General features: G+C 38.7%; 2 protein-coding genes and 1 long non-coding RNA gene across 5 annotated transcripts in view; 2 read left to right on the plus strand and 1 right to left on the minus strand.

Annotated features, from left to right (window-relative positions):
• Positions 1 to 3,575, plus strand: part of rasgrf2a (Ras protein-specific guanine nucleotide-releasing factor 2a) — a 46,250-nt gene extending 42,675 nt beyond the window's left edge. For both annotated transcript variants that reach the window (XM_067432560.1, XM_067432561.1), the window contains one exon: positions 6 to 3,575. In XM_067432560.1, coding sequence (XP_067288661.1) covers positions 6 to 104 — 99 coding nt within the window. In that variant the 3' untranslated portion in view covers positions 105 to 3,575. The remainder of the gene's footprint in view (positions 1 to 5) is intronic.
• Positions 3,114 to 11,170, minus strand: LOC137061900 (uncharacterized). Its single transcript, XR_010901182.1, has 3 exons — positions 10,883 to 11,170; positions 3,829 to 3,924; positions 3,114 to 3,252 (listed from the first exon to the last, which is right to left on the minus strand). It is a non-coding gene; the product is annotated as an uncharacterized lncRNA (long non-coding RNA).
• On the plus strand, positions 3,834 to 9,563 carry ckmt2a (creatine kinase, mitochondrial 2a (sarcomeric)). Of its 2 annotated transcripts, none has more exons than XM_067432562.1 (10): positions 3,834 to 3,947; positions 5,358 to 5,547; positions 6,836 to 7,034; positions 7,382 to 7,477; positions 7,568 to 7,789; positions 8,178 to 8,263; positions 8,603 to 8,726; positions 8,867 to 9,001; positions 9,098 to 9,223; positions 9,306 to 9,563. In XM_067432562.1, exons 2-10 carry the CDS (start codon positions 5,399 to 5,401, stop codon positions 9,420 to 9,422), a joined length of 1,254 nt encoding a protein of 417 aa, XP_067288663.1. In that variant the 5' UTR covers positions 3,834 to 3,947; positions 5,358 to 5,398; the 3' UTR covers positions 9,423 to 9,563. The 2 variants fall into 2 exon arrangements, with proteins under 2 accessions (XP_067288663.1, XP_067288664.1); XM_067432563.1 differs by having other exon boundaries at positions 3,910 to 4,048.
• Positions 11,171 to 11,432: the final 262 nt, after the last annotated feature.

The following is an 11,432-nucleotide window of genomic DNA, read 5'->3' on the forward strand; positions in this document are numbered from 1 at the left end:
CTCAGGTAACACAGTTCCTCCTTGACAAGACTCTTGTAATGGACGAGGACACACTTTATGAATTATCTCTGAAGATTGAGCCAAGACTCCCTCCTGCCAATTAAACGTGGCGATCATGTTTACACCAGACACAGATAGTAGGAAACTTGTGGGAATCTATACTTCCATCTAAACTAAAGTCTATCCATTATTGAAATGACAATCAATTAATATATTTACTTCATAGAATGTCGTATTGTGAAACTCAGGTATAAATGTGCCTTTTTGTATATATGTACAGTTATAATATTCAGGAGTGCATATTTCTAGCATGATACATTTTAATATAAATTTGATAATCTCTTGAAATATTTTAACCTGAATGCAAAATATCCATTCCATTTGAAAAGTTGGATCATACCTTTAGTATAGTATAATGAGAATAATATTTGTATGTGTACAAATGTCTGTTCAGATGTCAAGAAATGACATCACGAGTGGGATTGATGGCCACTGGTCCTATTTTGATGAGCAAGTTTCTTAATCCAGTTAAATCTGTCTGTATGTAAGACAATCATGTCAATACTTTAAACTGGAGTTTGCTGAAATGTCAAAGCTCAAACAAGCAACTTTATTGTTTACCAAACTTTTTTTTTTGTAATTTGTTAATGTTAGTTATCATTCATTTACCCAGCAGGGCAGATGCGTTTTGCCATGAGGCTGCATTTGATTATTTAGCTTTATTTAGTTTTTGTTTCTAGAAATATTTGATATTTTGGCATGTGTTTGCATGAATCTGTATTTAATATAACCTTTCAAAACCACAAAATTAATTTTCTTTATATTTAAAAAATGTGTCTAACTTATGGATTAACAATAGTAGTTTCTATTGTTCAAAGCATTTGTAACATATTCTACACTAAACTCTTTCCCCACCAGCGTTTTTTTTTTTTAATAAAGTTGCCAGACTGTGGCAACATGTTTTGATAATTTTCACAAAAGTTACATGGCCCCCAGAATATTTTACTGTATGAAAATCTGAACACACAATATATCAAAAGAAAAGAACTAAGCCAGTCTTTTAAACAACAAAAAAACATTTTATTCTAAAAAATAAAATAATCAACACTTAAATGTGGGCAAGTTTCATAAAAAAGCAACATTTTGAGCAAATAGCTGAGAAAATAATGTTTTTGTCTAAGACTACATCCAGATGGGATTCAGAATGATGATCAAAATGCAGATGAAGTAGATAAGAGTCCATCAACATCATCTTTGAAACGCAATTCAGCTATTTCAGTCATGCATGTGGAGCTCCTATCTCTTTGAATGGGGAAGCAGCCAATTCTCCAAAACTGATCACCAAGCCTATGATTAAATTTCATATTTAAAATCACCAATGAAATCTGATAACTCTCATAAATTTTCTTTAAACACTCGAATCATGACAAAAAAAATGTTTCCAGCCAATTAGCATGCACAGTCCGACAGCAGCAGTGACACAATCACTTTACAAATTAGTGATTGGCTCATTCATTTTGAAGGCAGAACTGATTCTGCCATATTGCGTGTTGCACTTTCTCCCATTTATTGTAATGTGAATGCACGGTCTTTGTAAATCTGTATAGAATTGATCAAGGTTGGAGCTAAACTCTACAGGAAGTTGGAGCTCGAGGGCCAGAGTTGAGAACCCTTGTGATAGGTTATGTTGTAAATGATGGAAAATCTCATCAATGGCAGGCAAAGAGTTAATGACTCTGTTAAATACAGTGATGGTCATTCCAAGGTACTTTTGTACCGATTTATTACCATGTCTGTGTTCCAAGGTATTTACATTATGGTACTTGGTATGATACTTTTTGGTGTGCATTATAACTTTCTCCACCAGCGTTTTTGAAAGAAGTTACTTGCCACTGCCAACATTTTTCATCAAGTTTCATGGCCTTCAGAATATTTTGTTGTGTGAATATCTGAATATGGAATATATCAAAATAAATAACAAAGACTTTGCTTAAAACAAAACAACTTTATTCTAGCTCCAACACTTAAATGTTTCTTATAAAATGAACATTTTGACCAAAAAGCTGAGAAAATAGTGTTTTTGTCAAAGACTACACTATATTGCCAAAAGTTTTGGGTTACCTGGCTTTACACACACATGAACTTTAATGACGCCCAACTCTTAATCCGTAGGGTTTGGTATGGAGTTGGTCCACCCTTTGCAGCTCTAACAGCTTCAACTATTCTAGGAAGTCTTTCCACAAGGTTTAGAAGTGTGTTTATGGGAATTTTTCACGGTTGTTCTAGAAGTGCATTTGTGAGGTCAGACACTGATGTTGGACGAGAAGGCCTGGCTCGCAGTCTCTAATTCATACCAAAGCTGTTCTATCGGGTTGAGGTCAGGACTCTGTGCTGGACAGTCAAGTTCCTCAACACCAAACTCGCTCATCCATATCTTTATATGGACCTTGGTTTGTGCACTGGTACTGCCTACTCCCTAAACTGCTCCCACAAAGCAGGGAGCATGAAATTGTCCAAAATATCTTGGTATGCTGAAGCATTAAGAGTTTCTTTCACTGGAATATAGTGTAACTAAGGGGCCAAGCCCGACCCCTGAAAAAAGGCCACACAAAGTTTGGAGGATTGTAGCTGTTGACTCTGCAGAAAGTTGGTGACTTATGTGCACTGTGCGCCTCAGCATGTGCTGATCCCGCTCTGTGATATTACGTGGCCTATCACTTTGTGGCTGAGTTGCTGTTCTTCACAATTGCTTTCACATTGTTATAATACCCCTAACAGTTATATATTCTAAACGAATATTTAGTTGTGAAGAAATTTATTTAATGGACTTTTTGCACAAGTGGCAAAGTATCACTGTACCACGCTTGAATTCACTGAGCTCCTGAGAGTAACCCAGTTTTTTCACAAATGTTTGTAGAAGCGTCTGCATGACTAGTTCTTGATTTATACACCTTTGGCCATGGAAATGATTGGAACACTTGAATACAATGATTTGGAGGGGTGTCCCAATTATTTTGGCCGTATAGTGTATTGGATTCATTGGAGTCCATTAAAACCTCTAAAGCTTCACATTCCTTTCAAAAATGTATTCAGTAACATTAGGCACAGTATATGTTTTTGCTTGTTTTTGCTTCTTCTTCGCCTGTGTTTTGATCCAGAGATTCAGTTGTCTTTCAGAAGATGCATCATAGCACCCCCTACCACATAACGGTAATCCAGAGATTTCCGTCAATGGCGGGGAAAGAGTTAAGTCTGTTTTTGTACAAAGGGAAACAGATTACTGTTGTTTGGTTAATTCAAACATAGTTTCAGCAGAATGTGCAGTTCCTTGTTTATTTATTTGGTTATATATGTGTTTATTTTAACTTCACCCTGTAAAATGTCATTGAAAACACAGTGATTGAGACTTTAAGCAGCCCTGTGTTGTTTTTATTTAAACAATGTTGTTGACTCATGCACACTTCATGAAGGAGTGTCTTTACCTCTTTTCATATAAGAATTCACATACATCTTTTTTAAATGTACACATATCCATGATGTAACTATAAACTATGAAATAAAACTTTTTTGTCTTATTTTCTGCAAGCTTCTTTTCTATTATGCATTCAAAAGATCCATTAGATATATCAATCTGTCTATCTATAATTCTGACTCTCTTGTGCATCTATAAATACTGTAGAAGTCCACTTTTCCAGGTAAGATAAATAAGTTTTTAAGAGCTGTAGTGGTTCTATTTAAGAGGTTGCATACAGTGCAAAATGCTGGAGCATGGCGGCAGGTCTCAAGGACAAGCCGGACGCCAGACATGGGTTATGACCTGGCACTTACGTGGAAGAGGATTGGCCATCAGGTCGGCTTCTAATCCCATATCCTGGGAGGACCGCCAGCTTCACCCACAGACTGTGTGCTTCCTGACACAGCCTACTGTAACAGAGGAGACTCTACAGGTAAAACTCTCTTCTACTACTTAATCATAAAATCACTTGAGTCTGATCTTTATCCAGAGAGACCTAAAGCTAAGTTTGAGCATAAGGAACTCAGTTGGCTGGTAAGAAATAGTTTTGATAAATCTAATTTTTCATTTACATGAAATACTGAAAATGCCGGCTGCAATGTGGTAGAGCCAACAATTAACTATTTCTATTTATTTTTTGCTTGGATATATTTACAAGTGCACTGCAGTGTAGGGTTGATAGAAGTTTTAATTCATTGTAAAGCTTGACTGTAAAATACATTGCAGATACCCATATGGAACAGGTTGCTATTTCAACAAGAAGCATATTGTAAAATCACTGCGTCATCATTAAGGACATTATACAGTAGTTCTAGCATCTAACATTTACATTTATGCATTTAACAGAAGCTTTTATACTTGCAAAAGCAATTGCGTCAAAGAGCTAACAACATTCATGCAATTACAGGTTAATCAGACAAATAGGTTATAAATTATTATCTAACAACTAGATTATTATTTAATGGTGTTCTCCAAACACTATAGACTAATCCTTGAGTTAAAAGCCTAATAATCCCCCACAACTCCGCCAAGAGGTAGAGTTTGGTGTAGTGCTGATGGGCCACCTGCTCAGAAGTATCACAGAGTGTTCGTGGTTTTGCTGTTTTATGTAGATCTGAGTTTAGGCTGCCAGATTCTAGTTGGGTATTGTGAACACTTGTGACCGATTCAGAATGTCACAGCTGAGCACGAGGCCCCAGGACAGACCCATGCCAGTTGGGGCTTCGTCCAAACACTTCACGTAGTCTGCTAGTCTATTAATAACACTTTCACTTTCCAAGTATTGACAACGGGGTTGGATTTGTCAAGGATATCACCAAATGTTAAAGTTTAAGAATCTGCCTTAGAGAAACCCATATTGATTGACCAATTGTCTTAATATTTGGGGGATTGTCTTTAATGTGGTTAACTGTAGGTTTGGAAACTGTAGGGTTGCATTTGAGGTGAATATAACAATTTTCCTTGGCTCTCTGTGACAAAATATGACTTAACCATATTTTGCTTGGCTACTAATCTATGCCCTGTATTTAAGAAAACTCAAACATTAGAAAGGTTTTTCCTTAACTGTGCTTTAGAAACTGATAAGTCTTTAAGATACCAATGCAACATCCTATGCTAAATAGATGTAATGTCCAGGAAGTATTAGACTTAATAAATCAGTCTCTAAAGTAACCGGACACAAACAAGTAAGCTGCCATATTAAATTAGGTGACACTTTTCACCTTAGGACAGGGCACTTTAGAGAGCTCATCTGTTAACTAATACAAAATGTATTTGATATCGTTTGAAATAAAGTATTCATTGCTATGATCATTCTGAAAACCTTGCCACTCTATTCTACCAGTGGTGACCCATCTGAACTTTTTGACAAGAAACGGTGTGAAGATGGCAAGCTCATTCACCAAGATGATGTCGAGCCGTACCACTGGCTTGCTCATGGCGAGCCTTGGAGCTGGTGCTGTGGCAACTGGTTATCTATTGAGTGACAGTGCTGCCATCTCGGCAGAACAGAGGAGGAAGCTATACCCTCCCAGGTAAGCACTAGAGTGGTGAATTCAGTTACATTCCATTGATAATAATGCATGAAATATAGCTAGTCATCGTATAATAAATATCTAGCATGCATTTTTAACATTAATCAAATGCACCCAGAAGGGTGCAGTACATTTCTATTCCGTCAGAGTTAACTTGCACCTGTTCTATGATGAAAAAAAATATGATCAGGCGTAGAGATCATGATGTACTGTGTGATGAAGTGCCACACGTTAACTGAGTGAAAGGTAAATGGGTAGGAACATGACACTTAAGTAGCTTATGTCCTGTCTGTACCACGCTTCACCTCATTTACACTACTTCATGCTAATAGATGCCAAAGATCAAATCAGATCAGCAGTCCAAGACTGAAGTTTCTTAAAGGAACCTACTGTGAAGCAAGAAGGTCTTTTAGGTTTATCTAAGGCAACACCCTAAACCCAAATACCTTAACCATCTGCTGAGAAACTGCAGAAACTGTTTCACAATAAAAAACAATGGATGATATACAACAGAATTTGTTCTTGCTTCTTAACATGTGGCTGTTGTCACAAGCAGAAGACGTTTTGTTTGAGCCAAGGCTGCAGGGAATTACACAGCCGAAAAAGCACACGCAAGTGACCATTCTCTGTCACCCAATCAATGTTCTACAGTGAGTCTATCTTTAGCTCCACCCTTTAGGACCGAACTACTCTGCTAGGTACCCCGACTCCTAAGATGCAAAAAAAGTGGTATGGTACGGTTCAGAATTAGGGTACCAGTCTCAACTTCTGACAATGCAAATGGCAAAAATTGTGTACCGTACTGACCTGTAAAACAAAATAAGCCTTAAGTAAATCCACAGGGGCTACTGCAAAAACGGACACTCAAACATAAAATTCTAAAGATGGCTGCACGCTTGTTTCTCTAATGTATAAGGGCTGTAGATTTTGGATTTAGGCCCAGTTCACAAGTAGTCCATCTGCCCCAAATACCACTCTCAGGCTTTACGATCCTCTAAGTCCACACTGACATAATCCTGGATAGACTTTGCGGTAGTAATCCCACTATAAAGTGTACACTAGTGTAGTCTCTTGATATGACTGAATTATCAGGGCATGGGCAAATGACTACTCTATACATAGTGGATGAGTTAAACAGTCTTATAGCTGTAGACTGAAATTACCTTCTATAGTGCTCCCTACGGCATCAAGATTGCTTAACCTTGGACATAATTTTCCTCTCAGTCACTTTTTCCACAGGGTCAAAGACAGAACATGACTCAAGATGTGACACTGTGTTCCTCAACAGTGCTGACTTCCCTGACCTTCGCAAACACAACAACTGTATGGCCAGTGCGCTGACCCCTGCCATCTATGCCAGGCTGAGGGACAAAATTACCCCAAACAACTGGACTCTTGACCAGTGCATTCAGACTGGTGTGGATAACCCTGGTCATCCCTTCATCAAGACAGTTGGGATGGTCGCTGGTGACGAGGAGAGCTATGAGGTGTGGCAATACATTCAAAATACCTATGCAATTTTCATGTGATAAAATAGTCAACTTCTCTTCTCAAGAAAGCTTTGTTCAACCCTTGCTAAAAACACAACAGCATGCATTGTATTTGGGTTGCTGGTTTTTAACCAGCAGACTTCCTTAGTCATCCTGCTTCAGCTAACTTTTTGTTGGTGAAGGGTATGACTATGTTCGTCTGCTGGCTAGACCAGCACCAATCCCATACTAAACAACATAAGCCAGCTTGGACAAGTCCAAAACTTAATTGTATAAGCTGGTCTTTTCTAGAAGATCTGATTGTGCCTCTTCTCTCTTAAACACCCTTGACTTCTCCGTTACAGGTGTTTGCTGAAATCTTTGATCCTGTTATCAAGGATAGACACAATGGCTATGACCCAAAGACTATGAAGCATCCCACTGACCTGGATGCCTCCAAGGTACACATCTGTTTTTATCTCTTCATGTAAAGGAGTTTCTCAGAGATCCATTTGATTCCATTTTATTCCTGGTTATTCCTTATCTTGCAGATCCATTCAGGTGTATTTGACGAACACTACGTCCTGTCCTCCCGCGTGCGCACAGGCCGCAGCATCCGTGGCCTCAGCCTTCCCCCTGCCTGCAGCCGCTCTGAGCGACGTGAAGTGGAAAGAGTGGTTGTCCAGGCCTTGGCTGGCTTAAAAGGAGACCTCTCTGGACGTTACTACAGCCTGACTGAAATGAGTGACGCTGAGCAGCAGACACTTATCGATGTGGGTTGCTTCCATAAAGTTTTTCCTGTCATTGGATATTTTGGTTCCAACTGGGTTCTAGGTTAAGTGTTTGGCTGAAAATGTGATTGGTTTAATAGAGGTGAACTCTTCCTTTCATGCTGACATGGCTTAGGAGCATTTTCTCTTTGACAAGCCAGTGTCTCCATTGCTCACTGCATCTGGGATGGCCAGGGATTGGCCTGATGCTCGTGGGATCTGGTAAGGCTAGATTGAGAGAGAAGAAGCCATGGTAGCACCGCCCTAACAGTCCCCACTCTTCCCAGTTTTTATAGACTGCATTTGACACAATGTTCCAAGCATCTGGTGTTTTACCCTTATTATCTTTTACTTTTCCAATCCTACCTACCTTTGTCTACCCCTTCTGTAGGACCACTTCCTGTTTGACAAACCTGTGTCCCCCTTGTTGACTTGTGCCTTTATGGCCCGTGACTGGCCAGATGCAAGAGGCATCTGGTATGGCTTTACGAAGTTCTTAGCATGACTTGATCAACATTTGTGTAGCTTACAAGATAATCCACCTAAGAAATATATACATTCTCACATTTGCCTGCAAGTAAAGAACTGACTTCAGATAAACTGAAGCTTAAATTCAATGTTAGATTGAATGCATGACATGGAATATTATTGCAAAATGCTCTTGACTTCATAAAGCATGAAGGACTTACTGGCATGACTGATAGTACAGTAAAAAAAATCCAGTGAGTCATCCATGTGTAATATATGGTTCAACATGACATTTTAGTTTTGAGCATGAGCTCCTTTTTGTCTTTTAAACTTCCAATCATTTGCAAGGCATAACAATGAGAAGACCTTCTTAATATGGATCAATGAGGAAGACCACACCCGTGTCATCTCCATGGAGAAGGGTGGCAACATGAAAAGGGTGTTTGAGAGGTTCTGCAGAGGACTCAAACAGGTAAAACCACACCACCTTCACACTTGACGATTAGCCAAGGTGACTGCTCAAGAACGTATCTAAAGCTGTATTTGATAGTCTCATCTGTAAAATGTCCATGTACATGTTCATGTCTTGTTGGCTGCTTCTCTGTTCAACAGGTGGAACATTTGATTCACGAGCGAGGCTGGGAGTTCATGTGGAATGAACGTCTTGGCTACGTACTGACCTGCCCATCCAACCTGGGAACTGGCCTCAGGGCTGGAGTACACGTCCGCTTGCCAAAGCTCAGCAAGGTAAGCTTTGGCAAGCTTATCTTTTATAGTGAAAGCTTTCAGAAAGAAGGTGTATTGAATGGTGAAAACCTGTCTAAATAAAACAATTGCCTGTAGGACCCTCGTTTTGGCAAGATCCTGGATAACTTGCGGCTGCAGAAGCGTGGCACTGGAGGTGTGGACACAGCTGCAGTGGGCGACACCTTCGACATCTCAAACCTTGACCGCCTGGGCAAGTCTGAGGTATGTCATTCAAGACAGTGGGTTAACAACATGGAGGTTTACATGCATAAGATTCTGGTGTAACTCTGCTTTTCTTCACCAGGTGGAACTGGTACAGCTGGTCGTAGATGGTGTCAACTACCTTATCGAGTGTGAGAAGAGGCTGGAGAAGGGCCAGGATGTCAAGATCCCTGCCCCCATCCAACATTTTAAGAAGTGAGAAACACTCTTCTGATGATGGCTGGATCCAGTACAAGAAAGAGAAACATGGACACTCCTTCCACAAATCCCAGAACTGAAGGTCTTATATGTATAGAAAGCTCAATAAAATGAACCCTACCACTACAAATGCTTTTTTCTCTCTTTGCAACCACAATTGCCAGAATTCTGCTATTACGCTCAACAAAGACGATCTACTTGGTTGTGGGATAGATAGCAGAGTTACTTGCTTGGCAGTGTAGACTCATCTTATATTGCTGACAGAAACATTTTACTCTTTAGTATTCATCAGCAGGATGTTATACTGACAACACAGTTGCAGACAGACAGTGATGGGTTTATCATAACACTGAGCTAAGATTCTAGGAACCCATTTATAAAATTAAAATTTTTTATGCAATTAAAAATAATACTCTTTATTCCTATATGCAGAGTTCAGATGCAAAAGCCGATAACCTCTGCCAAAAATGAGATCCCGATATTATTCGACACAGTATACTATATATTCATCAAATACTTTCACTTAAAATCCGTTAAATCCCAGCGTCTGCCACTTTATAAACAATGGTTTGGTGGCAGAAACCAGTAAACGCCACTTCTAATCAGAAGACGTAAATCAAACTGTATGATTTTAAGTTGAATGGCGGTGTGCACATGAGCTGGCTTTCAATTGCCTCGCTGCAAATTTTAATCATGTTTTGTCCATCGTTACAGTGACAATGACAGGATTTCGCAAGAAACAAATAAACAACAGTATTCCTTGTGCTTCTGTAAAACTCAGAAAGAAACAGACGTAGCATGCACTTGTATCACAGCTTCCTTAACTGTCCCTCCATCAGTTTCTTCTTCTCTACATTTTGAATTCTGCTTTCATCATTAGCAATGTTTCCAGTTAAAAACTTAAAAAAAACACACGCACAGACTTAGCTGGTTTTGCAGCAATACCAATGAATTGACTAAAGGATTTTTTTGTCCTTGAAGGACCATTTTGACAGAACACTATGTGGTTTAAACTGTAATTAATTGAAGACCAGACAAATGGCCTCCCATCGTTAGACTAATCCAGTGGGGCTAATTTCTCCATTTAGAGCTGCTTAGTGACGTATCTAATAATGCTAATCTATCTGGTTCTATACTTAAGAGAAAAGCGGGTTAGGGGTAGTAGGGGTAAATACATGTGTGTGCTTCTGCAAAATGGGTTCACAGTTGACTTGTAGAGGCCACTAAAAAAAACAGAGGGGTATTTTTAGACGTCATTTAGTCTCCATGATGCAACAAAACCCTGTATGTAGCCAATGATGATAGTAACAAAATATTTTCCATCACTGCACATTGAAACTACCAGGTTTGTTTGAGCAAGAGAATGTTAAATCACATAACAACACTTGCTAATATGGGACAATTCAGTCAATTATACTAATATTTACAAATAGATAATTTAAACGAAGTATGGTAACTCACCAAGCTGTAGGAATGACAACCATTATTGATAATGGTGTCATGTTTTTAGATTTCTCTTTTGCAGTCGCAGTGTGAAATAGGTTTACCAGTACTATGGTAATTTGGCGGCAACATGGTAGCTTGTTGCATTGGAAACAACAAAAGTAAAGTAGTCCATGAAAATAAATACATTTTAATGGAAATTGTTCAAATCAACCCTTTACCTGGAAAACCCTAATCATATATTTTTTAATCAGATCTTCTCCAAAGCGATTTGGCGGTTAAGTTCTGCGAGCAAGTCATCCTCGTTCAAACACATCAAATGGCGCCCCCTAATGGTCAGGATGATGAAGCGCTTCATCGTTTAATATACAAGATGTTTTGAATTTTGCATTAAGTGTAGTTCAAACTATAGTCATTTTATAATAAATAGACAAAAACACTACAGTAACTTTCATAGTAATGCCATAACACCTTAATCTGATGGGAATACTTCCTTAATACTTAGTAAAGTGATTTTATCACACAGTACTCATTGTTTACAAAAAAAAAAAAAAACATTAATACGTTT

The sequence above is a fragment of the Pseudorasbora parva genome, chromosome 23 (genome assembly GCF_024679245.1).
Source record: "Pseudorasbora parva isolate DD20220531a chromosome 23, ASM2467924v1, whole genome shotgun sequence".
Lineage (NCBI taxonomy): Eukaryota > Metazoa > Chordata > Actinopteri > Cypriniformes > Gobionidae > Pseudorasbora > Pseudorasbora parva.

Bases quoted from the DNA above. Each gene is read 5' to 3' on its own strand.
- ckmt2a (XM_067432562.1), top strand. From the start codon at position 5,399: ATGGCAAGCTCATTCACCAAGATGATGTCGAGCCGTACCACTGGCTTG. The intron at 7,035-7,381 runs GTGTGGCAATAC...TCTCCGTTACAG, and splicing joins GTGACGAGGAGAGCTATGAG to GTGTTTGCTGAAATCTTTGA. The intron at 8,727-8,866 runs GTAAAACCACAC...TCTGTTCAACAG, and splicing joins TCTGCAGAGGACTCAAACAG to GTGGAACATTTGATTCACGA.